Below are 25,021 nucleotides of genomic sequence, written 5' to 3'. Positions count from 1 at the left end.
TACAAACCAGAGCTTCAGCAAACAGGTCATTACCGAAGCCATGAAACTACAGACACACACTTCTGTGAAGCCTGAGACAAGTACAGTACTGTGTGGGAAATGTTATGAAATTCCTGTCAAGAAAACTAGGCCTCAAATTTAATCCACTCACTGCTTCTCTCTACCACAAACAGCTGTGAAGTAACTAACTTGGTTTTGGTTTAAATGTCATTAATTAACACCACAAGAAGGTGGGGAAGTCTCAAACTAATTCCTATATGCCAATTAAAATTGGCTTTATAAGGTGTTTAGATACACTTTATTGACTTTGAAAAGCAAAGTCAGTACACAAGCTGCTGCCTTTACAGACTGCAGGGATTCATTTTTATCTGTCACATGTTCTCTAACCATTTTCAAGAAAAGAAAATAAAATATTAAATCTCAATTTCATTTAAGTATTCAAGCTTTATGTTTCCTTTTTTTTCCTTAATTAAAGTGGTCTCTGTATTTTAGTAGACTCAGTTCTCCAAAGTTTGAGGACTAAAAGCAATAGTATGTTTGTTCCTTCAACAGAGGGAGGAGTTAAACATTATTTCCAATTATTTTCCATTACTTTTTTATTTCTCTAATAAAACAAATCCAATATCCTGTCTGATCCCTCAAAAGTGAAATTCATTTCAGAATCCTGTCCCCATTTCATGCACAAACAGTTTCTCCTGCATGGTCTTTGCATGACTTCACTGGAAGTAAACATTTAAATAGACCAGTATTTCTTAAGAAGAAATGTACATTCTGTCAACAGCAAAATTCATGGATTACATTATCTGGCCTTTATCAAGAAAGTCAAACTAGGTGACAGACATCTCTACTGTTTCCAAATTCTCTGGCTGTAGCTGGAAAGTGCATCTGTCTAAAAGGGCATCATTTAATTTTTTAGCCAGGTTGAATTTGTTTGTGCAGTCTAAAATCCAATGAACTAGTAAAAATAGCAGTAGGTTGATCTCCAAGTTGTGTGTCTGTGATTTGCAAAAGCAACCAGTAAAGAGTTCCAAGGCTTGCAATCTCAAAAAAAATGAAGTTATTTAGTATAAACTTTCCTTATAAGGTTTTCTTTACAAGGGGTTGAATTCCCCTAATAAATAGAAATTCATCGGTTGCCTCTGAACAGCATGCTGTAAGCATCAAATAAAGAAGTTATCCTTTTGACCCTTCCCCTTTTCTTTCAGAGGAGGCATTACTGCATTACTCTGTTCCCAATATGTTTCTCACAATGAAGCAAAACATTACCTTGGAATTAAAATGGATTCACCAAATGGAAGCAGATTGAATAAAGAGTTAAAATACTAGACTTCTGGTAACCAACCTTAATACTATTAATACCAAATCATTCACTAAAGAAGGCAGTATTCAGTGCCTAAAAACCTGTAAATTGGCTTCAGTTGACCATACAATCAAAAAGCCTATATCTTGAAACAGAGAAGTATAAAAAAAGGAAATTAAAGTAATTAATTTTTACTGTCTCTCTCTTGTTGTTACTGGCTGACATTACCATTAATGGCATACCTATTGCTACTAGAAACAAAAAATAGCTCACAACCAAAGGATAAAAAAGTGCATAAAACTCATAACTGAGATTTATTCTCTCTATTTCTGATTTTGTCACACTGGTTAAGATACACAGTTACTCTGTAAAAACCTGAAATAACTCCAAATACAAAAAGTTCCCAGAATCAGAACTACTACCTTTAGATTTCAGGCACATCTGATAATTTCTACTTTGAACGAACAGAAATTTCATGCTATATGAAGTCCTTGACTGGATTTACACAAAATATCTAACACTGCTATGCTTTTTCATTCCAAGGATGTGTCAATCATTGACATTCTGTATTGAACACTGCACCAAGAATTTTAATGGCATTTGTTTCCTAAAACATGTTTGTGTGTTACAATTCTGACTTCTGGTTAAAATCAAATTGTATATATCTTGATCTATGTATCTAGTTATATACATATGGGAGAATAAAAGGTTCATAGACAAGTTGAATACATCTTTCTGTAATGAACACATACACTGAAACTATTTGCTCTATCATCATATGGCAGGACAGTTAATTAAAGCATTCAAAGTTTACTTTAGTTTTACACAGCATAGCAGTTAAACCAAGCTGGTCAACTGGAAGAACAAGTCATAAATCAAAGAGGAGCCATGTGTAGCAAAAGGAACAACTTCATTTTTTATTCTAATGTTTGAGATGAACCACAACTGCAGTAACTATTTAAATAAGGAACAAGAAAGAAGAGATTTTAAAAAAGTATTGGACTTCAGAAAATTTAAAAAATACTACTGTTTACTCACACTTTCAAATGCTTAGTAGAATATCTGAAAACAATGGTACAGGCTTGAATTCTTTATTAGTATCAGTTCCTCCAAGAACAAACCATGAGAAATTCTTTCAGTAGCAGACCTGTAGAGACACGTTTCTTGTTTTCTTGTTTCCCTACATCAACTCCTGTTGGTCAGACACTCAGTATTCTTCATCACCCTGCTTTGCCTATGGCAAACAAAACATCCACCTGTATTTTCTGAGAAAAAAACATAGTAAAGAAATAGCCTATCCCTCCTCTTAGGCTTCCATATCAAGCCTAACTTTACTATAGGACATAAAGCAGTAGCATGCTAATTTTGGCACTAAAAAGCATACTACACTGTATTGTATAGGCATGCAATTATAATTTCAAACTGGTATTACTCTTTAAAAGTAAGTTAAATCGTTACTTGTTTTATTGCTCTTGTTGAACTACTTTTATTCAACACAAGGGAGAAATGAAGAAATGCCAATTCTGCATAATTTTTCAGTTCTTTTCTATTTCAATCTCACTCTAAGCCCTGATTCAAATTACCTGCCATTTGAATTTGTACCTTGTTCTACACTTGAATTTTGCTGGTATCTGTGCTTCAAGAAATTGCAAGATGTTCAACAACAACAAAACTGCCAAAAAAACCAACCAAAAAACAAGAGTGTGGTGTGGATACAGTTATGAACACCATTACATGTTCACCCTTCTTAATTTAGCTTGCTCTTTCTGTGGTTTATTCTACTGACATAGATCATCAGAACATCTGAGACTTTTACTTGCACAGGTGTACTTACAAAACTTTCGAGAACAGAAAATAATCATTCTGCTTTTACCTAGGCCAGGAGCAGTTAGAGTTGCAACAGACCTAAGTCTTGCTTAAGTACAATAGTTTTACCATTAAATACCCCACTTAAAACTAGAACAACTCAATTTATCAATACCTCACTTCAGATCTAAAACCACTCTGCTTCTGTAGAAGCTTGTATTTCCCAACACCATTTTATTTTTAGTATGTTTTGATCAAATTATTAATGAGTACAGTTTCATGCCAAAAAGGTAGATATCGTGGTGGGAGTCTGCCATAGACCACCCAACCGGGACAAAGATGCAAGTGAAATATTCTATAAGCAGCTGGGATAAGTCTCACCATCACTAGCCCTTGTTCAACTTATTAGATGTCTGCTGGAAATACAACACAGCAGAGAGGAAACAGTCCAGGAGGTTCCTGAAGCATGTGGAAGAGACTTTCCTGACACAGCTGGTGAGGGAGCCAACCAGGCAAGGCATCCTGCTGGAGCTGCTGTTTGTGAGCAGAGAAGGACTGGTGGGTGATGTGGTAGTCAGAGGCTGTCTTGGGCACAGAAGTCACAAAATAACAGAGTTTTCAGTTCTCGGAGTAGTAAGGAGGGGCATCAGCAGAACTGCCACCTTGAACTTACATAAGGCAGACTTTGGCCTGTTTTGGACCCTGGCTGAGAAAGTCCCTTGGAAGGCTGTCCTGAAGGGCAAAGGAGTGCAGGAAGGCTGGACATTCTTCAGGAAGGAAATCTGAAACACGTGGGAACAGGCCATGCCCATGTTGTAAAAAGACGAGCTGTTGGGGAAAACCAGCCTGGCTGAATAGAGATTTGGCTGGAAGACATGATAAAAAGGAGTTTATAACCTTTGGAAGAAGGGGCAGGCAACTCATGAGGACTGCAAGGGTATTGTGAGGTTATGCAGGGAGAAAATTAGGACTAAAGTACAATTAGAACTTAATTTGGCTATTGCTGCTAAAGACAATAAAATGTTTCTATAAATGGATTAGCAACAAAAGGAGGGCTAAGGAGAATCTCCTCCTTTACTGGAAACAGGGAGAAGCATATTGTCAAAGGATAAGGAAAAGGCTGAGGTACTTAATGCCTTTTTTGCCTCAATTACTCTTAATAGTAAGATCAATTGTTTTCTAGGTACCCAGCCAGGCTGGAAGACTGGGTTGGGGACCAGAATGTAACTCCCATAATCCAAGGAGAAACAATCAGCAACCTGCTACACCACTAAGACACACACAGATTTGCGGGGCCAAATGAGAACCAACCAAAGGTCCTGAAGGAGCTGGTGGAAGTGCTCCCTAAGCCACTTTCCATCACTTACCAGCAGCCCTGGCTAACCAGGGAGGTCCCAGTTGACTGGAGGTCAACAAATTTGATGTCCCTCTACAAGAAAGGATGAAAGACAATGCATGGAACTACAGGCCTGTCAGCCTGACCTCAGTGCTGGGAAGGAATGGGAGATCATCTTGAGTGCCAACACATACCACATGCAGGACAAGCAGGGGATCAGGCCCAGACAGCATGGGTTTTGGAAAGGCAGGTCCTGATTGACCAATCTGATCTCCTTCTGTGACAAGGTAACTCAGTGATGAGGGAAAGGCTGTGGATGTATCCACCCGGACTTCAGTAAAGGCTTTAAAGGCCAGTAGCATCCTGGCCTGGATCAGGAATAGTGTGGTCGGCAGGACCAGGCCAGTGATTGTCCCCCTGTACTCAGCACTGATAAGGCCACACATCAAGTCCTGTGTTCAGTTTTGGCCCCCTCACTACAAGAAAGACATTGAGGTGCTGGAGTATGTCCAGAGAAGGGCAACAGAGCTGGGGAAGGGTCTGGAACATAAAACTTATGAGGAGCAGATAAGGGGGCTGTGGTGGTTTAGCCTGAAGAAAAGGAGGCTCAGGAGGGACCATATCCCTCTTTAAAACTACTTGAAAGGATATTGTAAACAGGTGGGGGTCAGTCTCTTCTCCCAGGTAATAAGTTACAGGACAAGAGGAAATGGCCTCAAGTTGTGCCAGGTGAGGTTTAGATTGGATATTAGGAAAAATTTATTCACTGAAAGGGCTGTCAAACATTGGAATGGGCTGTCCAGAGAAGTGGTGGAACTACCATCCCTGGAAGTATTTAAAAGACATATAGATATGGCACTTTGGGATAACCTGACATCACTGTGTTCACTGTAACAGTTAGACTTGATGACCTTAAAGATCCTTTCCAACTTTAATGATTCCATGATTAAAAGTCACCTGTAGGTCAGTCATTAGTTCGGCTCATGTTTTTCTTACAGTAACTTTCTAATACCAGGTGTACAAAATTTACACTGTTAATAAAGTAAAATTAATATTTTGATCTCTCACTAAAAGTTAACTACAGTAAAATGCTTGTTTTGTGAAGATTTTAGACCCTGTTAAAGGCTTGAACGGACTTTCACTCTTGAACTGTGTTAAATGCTTGTAGGCTTAAAGATTAACACTTATATGCAGTGACAAAAATCCAAGTTGTTTTCCTGCCAGCACTCCTCCCAAATCCCACAGTATTGCAGATATTCCAGTTAAGCTACAAGTTTTTCACTCTGATAAATTACAAGGAAACAGAAGATTCTATACAAAGGCAACACTATTTTATTTCAGAACAGCTTTATTAGCATATTAACTAGGATAGCATAACACATCATCGAGCTAACAGCTCAATTCAATGTGCAAGTTTTAACTAAAAAAAAACCACAACCAAAAACCTCAAAACCACAAACCAAAAAAAAAAAAATCCAACCACAAAACCACCACACACCCCTTGTTGATTTCAGCTGAAGTAAGATCACACATCGGATCTGTAACTGCTGCAAAGCCAAGTTTATGCATCCTGTTAGAATAAAACCAAGCTCAGACCTCAATGTATCAGCTACAGAATGCATATTGGATCACAGCCAAGTATAATACTTATCAAGCAATAAAGTATGTCTTTTTTTCTGGATTGAGGGTTGGGGGGTTTTTTGAGTTGCCAAAAGTAACTAAGTAACTAAGATGTGTATTGGTGTACTTAGAAGAATCAGTGTGTCACCCCAGTCCAGTTTCTACGCAAAATGGAGGTGGTAACTCTACACAGATGGCTGCAATAAAACTTGAAGTTTACAAGCCAGATGAACACAAATGCTTTTTTTTTTTTCCCCTCCATAAGGGCCATTAAGAACTCCTTTTCCCCATTATTTTCTTGCTGCCTGTGAAGTTCATATTAAGCTACACATTAATGCATGGGTTTATTTACTAAAAAGAAACCGAACAAAAAACACCAACAACGACCAGCCCCCCAAATTCCCATCTAAACCAAAGATTTATACCAACTTATTTGTACTTTTTCCTCTGTCCATCACTGATGTACCACATTATTGGAGCAGAAGACTGGCATTTTCAGACCATCTTACACGTTTGCTACTCCATTCAATGAGATCTGTGCTTCCATAAAGAGCACAAGCATGCACATTCCACAACAGAAGGAGATGCTGATCACATATCTACAGGAGCTCAAACACAAGGGTTTTTTTGTTTTGTTTGGGTTTTTCAAACCAAATACCTCAAACTGTAATTTTAACAGTGAAATTTTGTACACTTTTTAAGCCAACTTCTTGAGGACTGCACTCAACAGCTCTCTGAATTTTAGATTAAGAACTGTTATATTTGTTGAGCATCTACTTAGCTAATATGATGTGTACAAAGATTAACTGAAAAACCTTAAGGTCCTCTTTTCTGTAGGTTCATAACAGAATCTGGATTCAAGAAAGACAAGAATGTTATGCCTTATTAATGGCTTACTCTTGGAATGACTGTTCAATATTCACAGTGAACTGCTTAGAAAATTCACTCAAGAATCGAAAAGTAACATTTCAATAAAGCTTTTAAAAAATGTTTATATTGTCTCTCCTTTAAACATAGGTTTATCATTCAACTCAGTCACTATAAGGTTCACCAAAATATTGTTTGAGTACATCATAGTATAAGAGAATAAAAACAGGTGTCAGTTAAATCTAAAGTATATTTATTGCAGACAAAACAAATGGATCAAATCCTGACTGACGCTGCCCAGAATGGAGCAATATAAAATCCACCTATTTGTCTACAGGAAATGGTAACCATATGATTTTGAACTGCAGAGAATAGTATTGACAGCAAATTTAAAAAATAAACAGATTATATAAAATACACACAACAGGCACTCTCCCCCAAAAACCCCTAACCAAAAACCAGGCCCTACCACACAACCAACAAGCTGCTCCTCTAAACCCCCAATCCCCTTCAGTATATCCCAAGTGCAAATGAAAAAGTAAAAGAAAAGGGCTCCAAAATTGTATTTGGTCTTCTAGTAAAATATTACTAAAAATGTGAAGGGATAAATAAATAATATTTATTAACTGATTGCATAATTTACTAGTTCTCCTAAAGGTCAGCAATATTGTACAAATTATTTTAAAGGTTCTAAGAACATAAAATATTTGGTTTATGATTATATTGAATTTTAGATGAGCAATACTAAAACTCATCAGAAATGCTTCATGGAATAGTTGCTTGTTTTGGCAAAAAAGTAAAAACAGATTCTGATGTCAGACGGAATAACATGCAACAACTCTCTTTAGTGGCATCACTGAATTAAGGCTTAATCAATTATCAGGAAGTGTCTATCTCTACTTCCTCCTCTGAGCAGTCACACCATGACCTGGATCAGAGAACAAATCCAACTGATAAAACATCATCACAGAAAAAAACCTGATGTACGGCTTATGACATAACTACACCAGGAACTATGCCAGCGAAGCTTCAGCTACAAAACTCAGAGAGGCTGCCCCAAAGTTTATAAACAGAGCTTGCTTTTACTCTTCAAATGCAACCTATTCTAACATCTTCAACTTCATCATGCTCTGCTGTCTTCCCATGACTTTACTTATTCACACCCCTTGTGCCATGACAAGTTGTCCAACAACTGACTTACAGGGAAAAATTAAGAATAACTGTAGCAATAAGAGCCAGGGAGTACCACTGCTGACTAAAGGCCCCTACCTGTGTATCAGCTAATGTTATAGGCACGCTACTGAAATCAGCTGGGAAGTTAGCACTGTAAGACTTCTTTTCAAAACCAAACTACATGAAAAGACACACTTTCCCAATGGAAGTATGTTTCTCTCTATTCTATCTACCTCTCTATTCTTGTTCTATCCTGTTCAGAAACTTGTAATTACAGTACACTGAGAGTACAAATATGGAGGATGACTTCATATACAAGCAGTAATTTCTTCTATTTGAATAGGATTCCCTGCTATTATGACTAAACACTCAGTGTATAGATCATTTAGGGAACCATGTCAGGTGCTAGCTGAAAAGTTGTTACTGTATTGCACACCTAGTAGCCTGTCAGAGCTTCATGCAAGTTAAAAGAAATTGCATAAATATGATCACAACTGTAAGCAAGCAATAACCTAGAAAATTGATATACATAAACCAGGTATTCCAGGAAGGCAAATCGCTGGATGAATTACTGAATACATGCAAGGCTGCAGAGTACAGCACAGTCATTTGGAGAACTTACTCAGTGTAAGATGGTACATGGGATGTCACAACACAGGACTAACTTATGCATATGAAACAGATTGAGAAACTGTGGTGGGTTGACCCTGGCTGGTCGCTAGGTGCCCACCAAAGCCACTCCATCACTCCCCTGCTTAGCTGGGTGAAGGAGAGAAAACATAACAAAAGGCTCATGGGCTGAGGTAAGGGCAGGGAGAGATCACTCACCAGTTCCCATCACAGGCAAAACACACTCGATGCAGGGAAACAAGTTTAATTTACTGCCAATCAAATCAGAGCAGGACAATGAGAAATAAAATCTAAAAAACACCCTTCCTTCTTCCTAGGCTCAACCTCACTTCTGATTTCTCTAATTCCTCCTTGACAGCAGTGCAAGGGCACAGGGGTTGCAGTCAGTTTATTACACCCTGTCTCTGCCACTCCTTCCTCCTCAGGGGGAGGACGCCTGCTCCAGTGTGAGGTCCCTCCCATGGGACACAGTCCTTCACTCACTCCTCATGTGAGTCCTTTCCATAGGCTGCAGTTCTTCATGAACTGTTCCAGTGTGGGTCCGTCCCACAGTCCTCCAGGAACAGGCTGCTCCAGCGTGAGTCCCCCACATGGTCTTAAGTCCTGCCAGCAAACCTGCTGCAGGGCTCCTTTCTCCACAGGGCCACAGGTCCTGCCAGAAGCCTCATTCAGGCATCCACCTGCTACGGCATGAGATCCTACAGGGGCTGCAGGTTGGTCTCTGCTCCACCGTTGACTTCCTTGGGCTGCATGGGCACAGCTGTCTCACCATGGTCTGCACCACAGGCTGCAGCGGAACCTCAGCTCCAGTGCTTGAAGCACCTCCACCTCCTCCTTCTTCACTGACCTTTGTGTCAGTATAGTTGTTTCTCTCACATATTCTCACTCCTCTCTCCAGCTACTGCTTTCTGCAGCAGTTTTTCCCCTCTTCTTAAATACATTATCCAAGAAACGCTATCACTGTCACTGACGAGCTCACTTTTGCCAGCAGCAAGTCCATCTTGGAGCCAGCTGGCATTGGCTCCGTGAGACACAGGGAAAGTTTCTAGTAACTTCTCACAGAAGCTACCCCTGTAGTCCCCCCACATGACCAAAATCTTCACAGGCAAACCAATACAGCAAGTTTCTTCACTGTTCTTTTTTTTTTTAATCCTAAGAAAACTACCTAAAGCATGACATTACTTTTTTTTCAGCCCATTTACAAAATCAGTAGGTGTGAGTTGTCCATCAGGAGCAACGTTAGATATTTTGCTCTGCTGCAAAGAAATCAGCTTCTGAAGGAGTATATTAATAGGAAGGGAGGGTGTGGTTATCTCCATCCTTGGAGGTTTTCCAGACTTGGCTCAACAGTCAATTCTGACTTGATTTAGCTTTAGCAACATTTGTGGTTTCAGCAGAAGGTTGGATGGATAACCTTCACTAAGTATTACAACAGCTAGATAATAAGAAAGACATCAACAGCTGTGTTTATGAAAACACATATCTAGATCACCAGGTAAATTCATGGTCCTTTGAACTTCCAGTCAGCTGAAGGTTCTAACAATCCTGAAGATCCTATGCACAATTAATTAATCAGCCTTGACCAGTATGAGAAGAAAGCTTCCACTAAGCTAACCACTCAGGTGTTTTTCAGACTCAGACAACTGTCCCTTATTATCCATTAACTAATTGCCACATTTGAAACAATATCACAAAATCAGTTACAGTTGGTTGACAAACTTTCAAAAAATCCCAACTTTGGAGAGCCAAATACTTTTCTTTCAGTTATTGAACTGTTGTGATAAGTAGATACGCTGCACAACACAGAAAAATATAGTGTAAGCATCTGATACTCAGATACTAGGAAGTGAAGCATGGTATTGGCAGAAAAAATTTTGTAACAAAACTTAGTAAATATGAAATTACAGTTCCAAAACAAGGTTGAGACAGACATTCTTTCAGCATCACTGGAACTGAGTATATGAAGAAACAAACCATCTTCCAAATATGCTGGCATTGCTTACTTCTGTAATCATACATCCATTCGATTAAAGACCTGTGTACACATGTACTATCATCCACAACATATTTTGTTCTAGAAATTAATCTCGCTAGGATTTTTTTAAAGCACATACACATCATTTTAGCACACCAGCATACTTCCATGTTGTTGGAGCAGCTCCCAAATATAAGCAGTAAGCAAGTGCAAATGACCTCTCTCTTTCAAGGTGAATGCATCAGCAGAAGTATTTGCATCCCAAAGTTCATACAGAAGGCTCAACTTCTGAAGACACAGCAATCATAGTAGACATTAAGTTCCAGAAACCGACGACTACAAGGTCTGATCAGGAACACCAAGTATTGTTGGTTTTTACAAAAAAAAGAAAAACGACAAACAAAAGGAAGCTACAAGATGAAGATAGGTCCTGATACGACGTGAACAGTTACCAATAAGAAATTAAAACCAAGAAAATACACCACTAGGAGGGAGGAATTAGCAGCTTTTGCACCTGAGGTAGGACTTTGGTCAACTTCCACAGGGGCCTATGCACTAGGATCTATCTAAGAAGGAGGAGCAGCAGCATCACAGTTTCCCAATACAAATTTGCTCTCAGTCAACTCCTAACTGCAAAGATTTGGGGGGGGGGAGGGAAGCTATATAGAGTAGAAGGACAAGCAGCAGAAGGAATAATTTGAGTATTTTTTAGGTGAAAGGTTCAGAATGGCAAATGCTGTAAAAAATTCCTAACCTTTCATTTGAAAAATAACAAAAACTGGAAGAGGCATGAGTTAATGATATGAAAAAGAAGGGTTGCAGAGATATTTGAAAAAAGTTTCTATCCCAGGAAGACCCAGCAGGTTAAGATTCCTCAAGTTTCAAAAGAAATAACTTCCCAAGGAAAAGATATCAATCATGAGCAGAACGAATATGCACCAACTATTTATTGTCACTTCCAAATTAAGAACTGGGCACCACTGAATGCAGCTGCTGAGAGCCAAGCCTAGAACAGATGAAAGGCACTTCTTCACACAGCAGACAAGACAACCAGTGGGACTCCTTGTCAAAGCATGTAGCAGGTGCTAGAAATTTCTATGGGCTCAAGGGGAAACAGCACAAGTCTTGGAGAAGAGTTATAAGAGTTCTCGGAGAAGAATATCATGTATGCTTGCCCTGTTCTTGTCTTTCCAAGAAATTTGCTCAAGACCACTACTAGCAAGCAACAAAATACTGATCTGGACAGGCACTTGGTCTGAACCAGTATGGGCAGTTTAAAGCAATGCTGCTAACAAAACAAAAACAAAGCTGGCATTGCCCAGCAGTTGTTAGGTTTTAAAACTGAACACCTTATCAAGAACAGCAGATGAAGACTTAGGAAGAGTACAGCTACTTCTACTGCCTCCCTACTGCCAGTATTCCTATTTTTTATCTCCATATCAACCTCACATTATCATCTGAATTTTTTCCTTCAATTGATCATTGTAAGTATACTTTAAACATGTTACTCAGAAAGATAACTATATGAAACAACACAACACTATCATCTGATCGTGCAGTTCAGCTTTGCTGTAGGATCCACTAGAGCTGATCTAGAACGCTGGGCAGGAGCATGACCTTAATAGCTTTGACAAATAAACATTTTTTCTTTGGCAGAAGCTGCCTCAAATGGTATGCAAGATTTATATCAACCTAAATGGAAAGCTATTAATCCTAATGAAGTGCAAACGAAAGGGCTGTTCTATGAAGCACAGTGTGACAGCACCAGTTGCCACTGCACTGCAGTCTGTATATATTAGTTTAGTAGCACTTTTTGGAGTAATCAGTTTGATTAAGTAATTGCTTACAAGAATTTGTATCTTACTTATTTTTCTGCAACTTGCACGACACACAGATTTTTAGCTGGAAGTCAGGAACTGAACTGCATTATATATAATAAAAGAACACTTTTTACTAAAGGTGTGTCTTGCAGTTTGACTAAATGAAGAGAGACAATATGTGCATATTCACCTACATATGGTAGGTGGAGCTGGAAAATTTTAGTTGACAGTGGGTATGTAACTGAATGATTACATTCAGTTCATATGTACTTCATATCACAGCTGCTGGAAGGGTAACAATGATCAAATATATTTATCTGTAGAAATCAGAGATAAGTTAGGTATTTCAACTAGTTAGGAAGTAAAAGAGCCATACATTTGCAAAATTGTACGTTTGCTTACGTCTTTTATAAAAACAATTTTATAAAATTATAGGCAAACTATGCACAGATCCTGGCAAAGCAAGAAGCATCAACACCAGAATCTCCTTATTTCAAATAAATTTCATACAAATGTATATGCATGTTTGCATGCACAAAACAAGAACTCAGTGGCTTCTTGTAAGGATAAAAGACTTCTTCCCATAAACTGATTTACATAAAATTTATCCATTATAATTTTCACTTTACTGCAATTCCTTCAACTATTTGGTAAGTTAGCTGTTACCTTGGCTTGGAAACCATTTAAAATCCTCCCCCTTAAGTTTCACAGAGCAAGCATTTGAGGCCATTTTGAAAGGGCAAAGCTTGGCACAAACCAGAGTCTACACTCCTACTCCAAAAGGACTGCAGAGCAAAGGAATCAATTAAAGTTCACACACAATCTCTGAGTTGCCCACCATCACAGCATAAACAGGGTTCAAACTGTAGCCCTCAGCAAAAGCCACACAAATAGTTGCACCAGAAGAAAAAAAAACAAACCAAGTCTCCCTTATGTTCCCTTCTCCCTATTCCAATGTAACCTTAAAAACAAAAGTTGGAAAATGGGTACTAATTATGAAACTGAATTAAGATTCTGTTTTCCTAAAGATATTACCACATACAACTGAAATTTAATTCATTAAGAAAACAATGAACTGTCCAAGTTCCTCAACAAATTTGTATAATACAAAGTTGATCGTGTCAGGACCCATCTGACAGCATAATAAAAAATGGGGAGAATTTTGAATTGCAAACTATTTTTTAAAGTATGTAATTAAGACTTCCTTTGACCTTGTTAACAAGGATGCTAAAATGTTAATTCTTAACTAACTGTTTATGCTAAGGTCTGTTTCACATTTTCTCTTCCTTATGCGTAACCAATGCCTAACTTCTCAAGATGCTGTGAAATATCCAATAGTTTGGTTTTTTTTTTTTCCCAGTTATTAGTCATTACGGGAAGAAGAAGGGGAAAAAAAACAAAAACAAAAACCACACAACAACAAGCAAAAAGCCCAACAGCAAACCCCCACAAGCACAAATATTAACAGTTCTCCCAGTACTACAAATCTGAAAGTTCCTGCCCTCTGTTACCTAGTAATTTTTTGCTTACAAAAAATTGGGTCTGCTTTAGAATAGTTTTAGAATTAGAATCTCATAAAAAGTGAAAACCTGACATACCAATTATGAAAGGAAGGGCCAGAAGTGATACACACAGACAGAAATTAAGTGTGCACGTGTTTAGGGACAGAAGGTATGAAAATGAAACACAGCTCCACACTGTTGGTTACATAATTATGTCAACAGCAGCATAACAAAAAGCTCTCAAAAATCTATCCATACAGTAACTAGAACACAGGCAGTTTTAGCTTAGTCAGGTCCTTGTGTACAAAGCCCTGTAACCATGGAATGTGCTATTAACTGTTTTCACTGAAGACTGGAAGGATTTAAAACATTTTATTGTTAAATGAGTATAATTCATCCTGACCCAAAGACCATCACAGAAGTCAATAGAGACCTAAACTCCAATGAAACCACATTTTTCTACAAACATGTTTTTCATATATATATATATAGGTATTTTTCAAGTACGTATACAAAAATGGCCTATAAAGTTGGACACAGAACACTCTTCCAAGTAATTTTGTAACAGCCTTTTATAGTTCCGATCACATCTTTTTAAGTACATATCATTTCAAACCCTTAACTCATGCAAAGCTGCTCTCAGAATGACAAAGATTTTGTAAATAAAAATCACTACTGAATTACAAGTTCATTGGACATTTAGATCTATCAACTAAATTAACTATACCATCAGCATAGTTAGCACAGAAAGAAATTTCTCTTTTACTCCGTATTTCACCATTCTAAAGAGACTACATAAAATGCTGGAATCAAAAAAATTGCAAAGGACTTGTCAACCAAGCTTTTCAAGTAGGTACAACAAATTAGAAAAAAATAACTGAGAAGTGAGAGCCACTTCAGTTGCATTTCAATTGCAATAGGTAATCAGAAAGGGAAAGGCATCCTTAAAGTAGCAACACTATTTAAACAAATCTGTGTAGTGCAGACTTTCAACTAAGTTCTCAATAAATCAGAACTCATTGGAGATAAACCAGCAATAGTAAATGACCTTTAGCTGACTTTCCTATAAAACAGTTCAGCAGAAAAAAAAACTGGCTTTGCAACCTCCAGGTAATAATCAGTAACTACACTGAGCCACTAACACCGATCTAAGTTACCAAACAGCATGTCAGAGACTCAACAAAAGGGATCTAGTCTTTTACTATGATGCAGCAAAGTCTCATTAGCCAAATTAAAGCAAAGTCCAAGACTGCTTTCAAGACAGCTTTGTTTCCTTGGCAACTGGCATGACTGACAGGCAGTATACTGGTAAAAGTCTTACTTTACAAGGCAACTTTATATTATTAGCTTGATTTAGCCAGCAATTCAGAAAAGCTAACTATACTTGCCTGAAACACAGTCTGAAGTAACTTAGTTAAAAGCCAAATAAAACACCAGCAGAGTGAATCCCAGAAAATAGACTCCAAGAAGCACTTCAGGAGGCCATGAAACAGCAACACAGCTTAGTCACGCCTAACAAAAATTTTCGTTCTCCAAATAAAACTCCAGGGTTTTTTTAACCAAAAAATAGCTATGAGGTACCATTTTCATATTAAAGACAAACTTCCCCCACACTGTAGATTCCTATTCAAACGCTTAACAAAAAATACAGTTCATGTGGTAAATTTCCCAATAGAGACTGACATCAAAATGAGGTTTAACAAGCTGTTTGGGAGAGTATGTACTGTGAGTACATGGCATCTACCTGTTAACATTCCAATAGACAGTCTTCTCCCAAGAATTTGTTTCCCATTATGCTAAACCCCATGCTATCACATTTCCCCTATGGACAATTCTGTCTCTCTCTTGGGTAAAATACATGGTATCCTGACCATATCCCAGGGGCACCTGCCAGAGAACTGCTACTCACAGAAATCTTTAAATTTCCTGCACTCAAGGAAGTGAAATTTTCTTTAGCATTTACATGAGAAACTGAGTCATATAAATATTGGCTTTAACATAATCACTCACAGCTTGTTGAGGGTGAGAAGGAAGAAAAAAAAAAGGAAAAGAAAAAAAACACACTTTATAAAAGTTAACAATGTTTACTCAAAAAGTGACAGTTCCACAGCTAATCAGATATGTGAATTGTACAAATAAATGCAAATATGTTGGAATGTACGAAAACACATGGACAGAAATTACTAGGGGAACCGAGGAGCTATCAGTTTTGAAAGGCTAAACTAAATCTAATTACATCATCTGAATTTGTTCCCAGCTACGAAGATAAACACATGCAGTGGTCTGGCCACGTATAAAAAGAAGACAAACATCCCTAGTTTTAGCTGGCAGATCTCTATTGCTGTTTACCTCATTTTTGTTTTTTTTTCTTTGGTTGGTTGCAGAGGGGAGGTGTCAAGAGCCTGAAAGAAATTGCTGGTAACTCAGACTAGTTATAACAGTTAATCTTCTACCTCGACCCTGAACAACACATCTTGGTCTCCTGGGCATCGTCCCCTAAGTGCTTAGGTCTGATTTGTGAAAATGTTTCTTTGAGAGCAAACTAAGAACTCTGCTTTAATTTTATATGTGACCCAATTTAGGTCCTGCAATTATATATTTCGGCATTACCAGTCTAGTCTAAAAATTGACAAACTGAGTGAAAAATCCACTTTACTTGCTGTGTCAGCTTTTAAAACTTTGTAGTTGTTGTGCCACAACTGCAGAAGGAAACTGAGCAAAGTGTAAATGGAGGCTTTATATTTAGAATTTTAAAGCTACTGGTTTTTTTTCATTTCCAGAAAGGAAAGATAAGACAGCGAGAGATGAATTTTGTAAAAGTGGGTATGATTTTATTCACATATGCCACTGATCAGTTCCATTGCATTTACCCATTAGGAATTTTTTGCAAAAAAAATGGTGGGGTAGTGCCTGGTCTTACTTTCATGGGAACTTTCAAATTAACATCGTTTTATTATTTTACTGCTTTCTATTGAGTAGGAATTTCCATGATGTGAGTGATGGTTTACAGATTACCCTATGCCACAAACCAGATGACTACTAGGAAACCCACAGTTCTTTGCCATCCTCAGCACACAGAAGAAGAAAGGCGAAAGGATAACAGTTCAGAAGACGCACATCTTGAAATATCAAATTCTTGTTTGTCTTTAGAAGAAGTCAAGACCTGAGAAAACAAAAGTGGTTCCACAGCAGCATAATTGCACCCACGGAGCTTGATGCTAATACTTTAAACCAAATATAACTTGACAAAATATTTAATATGCAGAATGGCAGAAGTGTATCTTTTTAAACATGAAATTCTGATTAAACCTGTATCCAGAGACTCTTAGTACTGATCAGAGACTTTGGAATTTTTCATTATAAAAGATAAGTTAATAGATCTTGGTCACAGTTATTGCTTTCAACATAATACCATATCTTTCAGACCACCAGTAAGATAAAATTGATCTCAAATTCGATTCATGAGATAGGAAAGCATTGCTATAAAACAGCATGAAGCATTCACAAAACATAAACTAAAAATCAGACACTATAAAGCACAGAGAGTATTTTTATGAGAGATACATGAAAGACAAAATCTGTGGGAAAAAGAAAGGTACAGATCAACAGCTAATTAAAAAAAAAAAAAGTCCTCAGAGATAATTTAATTATTCCAATTAAGTGCCAGAGATTCTATATTTTCCCCAGTTCTAATTTCTTCTGAAGATAATAAATGTCAAGATGCTTATAAATAAGAGAAAAATACATTAGCAAAACCCACAAGATACAGTTCTGGTTTACCTGAAATCACATCTATAAAACATCTATTAAACTGCTTTTGGAATTAGCCTTATAAAATCACCTTGTACGGTAGGGTATTGAATGCATGGGTATCATCATTTACAATTTTTCTTAAGCAAAATAAAAACCAAACCCAAGCAAAGTACTGTGTGCAATTGCTTTCACTGATGCCCATCAAGCAAACTGACTGCAAGTTCTCTGAATTCATACTGGGCTGAGTATGTACTTTCATCATCCTCCGAACTCGGTCTCAGTGCTAAAACAAATAAGGCAGGTTTGCCCTTATTCTTCCTCGGCCCTTTTAAAAACAAAGAAATCTTTAGTACAACTGCAAATTCCAAATAGCTTGTGTTACTGTTCTTTCATAGGACTCTTCAAAGTAAGAGACAGAAAGAAAAATATACACTTGGTAGTACTATGACCATCTTCCAAGACAAAAAACCCCCCTTAAATTGCCAAAACTATATTACAGCAAGCTTTACTTCAAAAGTGTTTTAATAATATTTCTTTTCTTGAGCTATGTTCCAAAACCGACAGTGCCCATTTTTTTTATGGCTTTTTTTGGGTAGATCTTCAATCTTACATTAAACAGTCAAATCAATACAAAAATGCAACTAACTTGACATATTACAAATAAAATTTAGCAAACAGACATCTTCAACTGCTTTTCAGTACAAAAAGCATGAAAAAGTGGAGAAATCCATCAAAACCAGTGGTTGCAGTTTTGGTTTCCAACAATACTGCTATTTTACTGACCAACTAGACTGAACTATAAACACAAGAACTCACACTAACTGATGAATCTGAATATGCATTTCCCCAATAAATTAAGGTATTCAATAAAATAAGTAACTGTGGCTGTAGCTTTTCCTATAAACATCATCTGTCCTTGAAGACTAAGATTACTTTGGTGAGATGGGGAGGAGGAGGGGAGCAGATGATATTGGTGTAGTGGGTGGCTCCAGTCAGGTGCAAAAACAGGATGAAAGAGAAATTTAACAACAGCACTGGGTATTTTTCGTGTGTGACATGAGGAAATTTAAAAAAAAAAAAAAAAAAAAAAAGTAAAAGCACAGCAACAAACTTCCCAGTTGTCTTAAACGATCTCATTTCATAATGTCCAAAGCCATACCTCTGTATGGAGCACATAAGAAATGTGTAACAGAAATCTATTTTTAAGGTTTCTGCCAGATGGGTAAACACCTCAAACACACCCACAGATACTAATGAAAACCACCTTGGCCTCCTTCAGGAAGTCATTCAACACTTCATAGGAAAAAAAAATAGGAAGTTGTTGATAAACTGCTTGCAAGAACTACTTCCTGTAGGAAAAATAATTATAAGACTTGTTTGCTGGACAATCAGTTAACTTTTCCTCACACTACAACATAAGAAGCGCTATTAGACAAGCTTTGTAAGAATTAAAAGCATAACTGTAAGCTAAAATGATACAAGAGTAACTCTAAAATTAATCAAAACTTATTTTTTCTTTCTGCAAGTAGTTGCCTGCTACTCCCATGGCATATTATCTTTTGCCTAGAGAGCGATCCCCTATCTTTCTCCATAGTTCACCAAAATGTCAACCAGCAGCTGGCTAACAGGAAGCGGTTAAAAAGCAATGCAATTGACATCACCACACAAACCAAGCCCGGCTTTTATACTGCATGTTTAAGAATGGGCTAAAGCTACCACACAGCAATGCTGGGATGAGTCAGATCTGACCACTTACTAACTAGGCAAGTCTTAACTGATGAGTTCAATTTAAGGAGCAGTATCAGTAAAAAAATAGGATTAGTTTTACCAGCTGTATAGTAGTGGCCTTAACTCATGGCTCAAAATCATCACTAATGGAAAATTATACTCAGCAGAACTGCTCATAACAGTGAGATGAACATTAATGAGTGGAATTCTGGCAAATCATATGTTGGGCATTCATACCTAAGGGGGTCTATTTATCTAGCTGACTGACTAATTTATAAGAGTAGCTCTGGTTCAAACCCTACACTACCACTCTCACCCTCTTTTAATATTTACGGATATGTGGGGTGTGTACATAAAATACGTGGCCAAATAACTCTGTGCATGTATCTGCGTGTATATATATATATATATATATATATATATATGCACACACAGGCGATTAAATGTTTTCTCTGCCACATACACTACTTTCATTTCTTTGTACAAACTAATGCTTGCAGTACTTGACCCATCGATTAGTGGAAGTGACTGTAATTACAAAGTGTATTAAGTACGGTACTCAATTTTATTTTATTCTGTTTGCACCGTAGTATATTATGATAACTATAACCATAAGGCTTACTGACATCTGGAAAAAATATAACATTGTTACCTATTCGGCAAAGATCCTTCTAGAGCCTGGTTACCAGACTGTTCGTAGAGTGGCTACAGAACAGAGCAAATGGAAACAAAAAGCAGTGCAGCCAACCCAAAAAAAAAAAAAAAGCTGAATACTTGGAAAAGACACCAGAAATCTGCATATGGTAGAAGGAACCACTCTAAATGTATTTAGAATCAGAAATCTTAGTATTCACATTTCGAGCAAATGTTTAAGGTATAACTAAGCAAGATGTTAGTTTTTAACAGGCTTGTAGATGTGAGATAGAATTTATCACTCAACACTGAAAAAAACTTTTAATATACAAACTTGCTACTCAAAGCTAATTCTTACATTTCTTTAGATTTTCTACACATACAGAGGAAAAATTTTGCTAAGACTTGAAATGCTTTTTACAAATCTTCATGAACTCCAATGATCTCAGTGGATCTCACCTGTAGATAGAGTTAAGCAACCTTTTAGGAACAACACATGTTCTTTAAGTGTGAACAGAGCCTTCTGAACTGTCCTCATTAGACTCTCCCATACCACAGTATCACCCAAGGAAAGCCAAAAGAAAACAGCCTATTACACTGTTTAAAATCTCCCAGGGTCAGCATGGGACCCAGCAGGGAGAGGTTCAAAAAGTACAGCCTTTATTTTTCTTCCTAACAATATGGTTTGTTTCCACTCCTTTCCCCTTCAAGACACATCCTTCACAGCTAGCAGCTCTTTCAATCATTTACTTTGGATGTCTGCTTGAGAACAAACGATCTTGCTCATGCAGATGAGTTTGCCAGACTTGTGTGTACTTTCCACTCTCAGGCTCTTTATTGTTCTTGCTGAAACCTGACCCTTTGAAATGGATACCAGGACACCAAGAAAGGACAAAAAAACTTGCAGAAAAAAGGAAAAGATTTTTTGTGGCAATAATCAAACTGCAGAAAAAGCTTTCCAAGAACACATCTTTCACTCTGCTTTCACCTGAATGAGCATAATTAAAAAAACTTATTACAAGAGCATGAAGACATTTTTCGTCTCTTAAACTCTTCCATTTTTCTGTAAATTTGACAGCATTATCAAAAACAAGCACTTGTGGTAGTAAAACCTAAAAATCAAATATCTATTTTTTGTGCTTCATAAGCTGCTCTTTAAGAGCTCTCACTAACACAGTCAAAACAAAGTTTGCTTTTTATTTCAAAACACGGTCTGTTCTTTCCTCAAGGTCCAGTGAGCTACAGTTCTCAAACGGCATAAACTTACACAGTTCAAAAAAAACTTCTACTTGTGCCTGCTGAAAAGTTCACATTCTAGAACATGCTGATTTTTTAGAAAATATCCCATCTTCAAGCTCTGTAGCTAATGCCTATTTTCATGCTCCTGACGGAGAAGGATTATTTTCAAAAAACAACCTTCAGACTCAGATGTCAGACAACTACTGCAACCTCTTTTTGGTTAAAAAAAAAAAAGCTAACTTCTCTGTATGGAAATGCCACCCCTACAGGAACAAAACACATTTTTAAAAAGTTCTGCAAGTTCCACTTTCATTGAAGACAATGTAAGTTTGTTTTTGAAGCTACAGACTCAATTACTTCAATCAGATGCACATATAAATGACAATGTCTATGCAAGAAAGGTAGGGATAAAGACGTTTTTCTTGGCTGAAACAAGTTTTATATAAGTAACACAGTGTTGCCTATCCCAGCCCTGAAAATGACATATAATGGGTTATTTAGAGACTTGCAGTTAAACAAAAAGTTTAAAATATAATCAAAATATTTGAGGGTAAATTATGGTCTCAGAAAGAGAAGGACAAGCTCCTGCTGTTTTAGAAAACTGCACAGAATAAAAGAAAACGCTCCCTTATGGATTAGGTGTCAGATGGCTGGCATGTGTAACCTCTCTTCAGTTATAGAAGAGGTGATACTAATTTCACTGTGGGAAAAAGCTACAGCTGTAGGAACATGAAACAATGTTACAAGTTCTGCTAATTTCCATTTCACTGCAGAAAATGTAGAGAAGTTACAGACTCAAATACTGCACTCAAACACATATATTAATTTCCTCATGAATAGAGAGTAGGCAAAAACGTTTTGATTGCGTAGTTACACAACTGTTCTAAATCAAGAGATAAGAAGTCTTGATATACAGTCACTAGAACAGTTTCTAAAGTTACTCTATATTTTTACATCTGTATTATAAAAATAAGGTAAAATGTATCTTGACCTGCATGACAACTCTGACAAGATTCAGCAAATCCAAACGTCACATTGTTTAAAAATCACTATGTGCGCTTCACTGATTGTTAGTAGACAATACAACCAATAACATTCTTCAGCTAAGATTAATGTAAGATGAATATTCACAGATACAGTAGAGACTTAATATGGGAGAAGTACAAAAGTGGTAGGCTCTCCTACTTCAAGTTAGGAGCACATTTTTAGAAATACATATTTTAAACACAATGAAATTTACTAAAATTCAAAGACTGTAAAAAAAGTATAAAATATATCCCAACAAGCACCAGAGATACAGCTAACTGAAAAGAAATTTTACTTACTTAAGAAAGTATCTCTGTCCAGATGGTGTCTTAGCCATCTCCCAGCCTGGTGGCAAAGGTACATCATCAGGGATCTCAAATGAAGACTGGCGGAGATGTTGAGAAGATGGAGCTCCAGGTCCAGTCACTACTCCAGAGGGTGTAAGCGTCCCTGGAGAAACAGCTCCCAGCTGCAGTGATGCTGGAGAGGAATGAGCTCGGACATGCTGTGGGGTTAGGGCTCCTGCTGTCCCTGCATCAGTGCTAGCCTGCCAGGAGTGAAATTATTCCCATTAAAATTCTTATATTTCAGCAGAAATGCAGCTGTCAAATGACATTTCACTTTAAATGAACCTTTCAGGAGAAATTCTTAAGTCGGTCATTCTAAATTCTGCTTATTTTCCAGCTGATGCCATTCAAGAGAGCCTCCAAGTAGTCTGGTTAATTAGCATCACAAAAGCCCTAGTGTAAGTCAAGACCTATTACCACTAAGTATGTGCTAAGCGCCCTTAGTTTTACTTGGAAAACTACAACTCTTACTCCTTGGTGCATGGTTCAGAAAAAAACCTGCCCGCAGACAGCAGACCTCATACACTATAGTGGTTCATTACTGGACTGCACCCACTCACCACCATCACACCCGCTTTCTGCAGGAGGAGGTAATTTCCCACTCTTTTTGAAAGAGGGGTGTGGGGGTTCAAGTACACCCACACACAGACCCTCTGTAGGGTTTAAAAGATTATCCAAAGAGAAAAGCAATAGAGAAATGCCAACTGGCAGCAGCCAGGTCCAATGGAGGAAGACTCACGAATTCAACCATAAAGAAAACATATACGAAAATACTGAACACAGAATTTCCTAACAATCCACGCTTTCGAGGGTTTAAAGAGTCTGTCCATGCTTTATCCAAAGCAAAGCTTCAGGAAATGGTTGAACCAGTCAATCTGAAGTGATTCACAAAACCATTCGCTGGAGCCACCAGTTACAAGCACAAAGAATGTCCTTGCCAGCAGTAAATACAGATCCACCATGGAACAGAAAAGGCAGCTCTGAAGACCTGATTGAAGTAAAAATGGCTTTTAAAAATATATTTGCCAATTAACTGGTTTTATAGATACAGCAGAACAACATGGATACCCATAATGAAATGCATGTATCAGCCCTAGTCACACCTCTCTACACAAGGTATTGCACCATATGTGAGGCCCCACTTACACACTCTTATGGAGACTGACAATTATGCTTCTCTCCATCTGTATGCAAGCACACGTGAACTTCCACGTATTCAACTGGAAACGAATTAGTTTGAATTTACATTTAAAAAAAATACCGAGTAGCAAATCAACTGAATTTGTGGCATCTTGATTCCTGAGAATCAGGGGAAACTGCAGAAAATGAAAGACCTTTTCTTTAAAGAGAATGTTTTTGTGGCACAACTAAACAAAAAGGAAAGTGAAAATAGTCCACAGTGAAGCAAATGATTCTTTGGCTTCAAGTTTATATTTTAACAACCACCGAGTGGTACAAGGAACAGTGATACAACTAAATATGCATTGCAGATGAAGAGTAACATACACAAAGAAGATAAGGCTAAGCTTAAAAGTGCAAGCTGTAGGAACATCACAGACGTTAAGTGCATTTCAAACACGATAGCTATTTAACTGCAGTTACTGTATTTAACAAGACACAACACCAAGTGTTGGATGAATGTCTACCTATTCAGATTTGTACAAAATGGAACTGCGATAAGATTTGCTCAAGTTGGAAAAAGACTGTACATAAAATCCTTTTTCTTTGCTGGAATTCAGTATGTTATTAAAGGTCTGCAACTCAGAAGCTAGCAAAATTACAGAACCAACTCAGCTCCACTCCTTTCGATTTTCTTTTCAGTCTTGCTATATGAAGGCCAGACTGATTTTTCGAGTATTTGGAAAATGAATTAACTCCTAGGCTGGGAGAGAACGTGCCAAGGTTCAGCCTGGAATGAACTTCAGAAGTCAAGTTATAAATCTTTCAAAACAGAAGTTTAATAATGGAAATGTTGACAGACCCTTAACAACAAGGGTAGCAGGCAACAGTCCACACAGCGAGTTTCACTTTTACTGGCTACACAGATAAAGTGACAATAGCCAATAATAAAACCTATTTTATAGCTTAGCAACAAAGTTCATTACTTAATAACACTCGAGTAGGTAGGCACAGCCTCCTGCCAAAACACTGGTAACAGCGGCCTAAACGTTAACTTTCAGCCGTATTTACAGCAGCATTTAGGTCTTGGCACAAAACTCCCTCCGCTTGAAGACGAAACGCTCCCGGAGGCCGAGGGACGACCCTG

General features: G+C 37.6%; 1 protein-coding gene across 1 annotated transcript in view; it reads right to left on the bottom strand.

Moving 5' to 3' along the window:
• YAP1 (Yes associated protein 1) overlaps positions 1-22,961 on the bottom strand; it is a gene marked incomplete at its 5' end in the record, with an annotated part of 86,812 nt that extends 63,851 nt beyond the window's left edge. The window contains one exon of the mRNA XM_029960972.1: positions 22,708-22,961. Within this exon, the coding sequence (XP_029816832.1) occupies positions 22,708-22,961 (254 nt within the window). The remainder of the gene's footprint in view (positions 1-22,707) is intronic.
• Positions 22,962-25,021: the final 2,060 nt, after the last annotated feature.

This window comes from Manacus vitellinus, unplaced genomic scaffold, assembly GCF_001715985.3.
Source record: "Manacus vitellinus isolate BGI_N305 unplaced genomic scaffold, ASM171598v3 scaffold_2_pilon, whole genome shotgun sequence".
Classification (NCBI taxonomy): Eukaryota; Metazoa; Chordata; class Aves; order Passeriformes; family Pipridae; genus Manacus; species Manacus vitellinus.
This window is presented reverse-complemented; position numbering and strand designations above follow the sequence as displayed.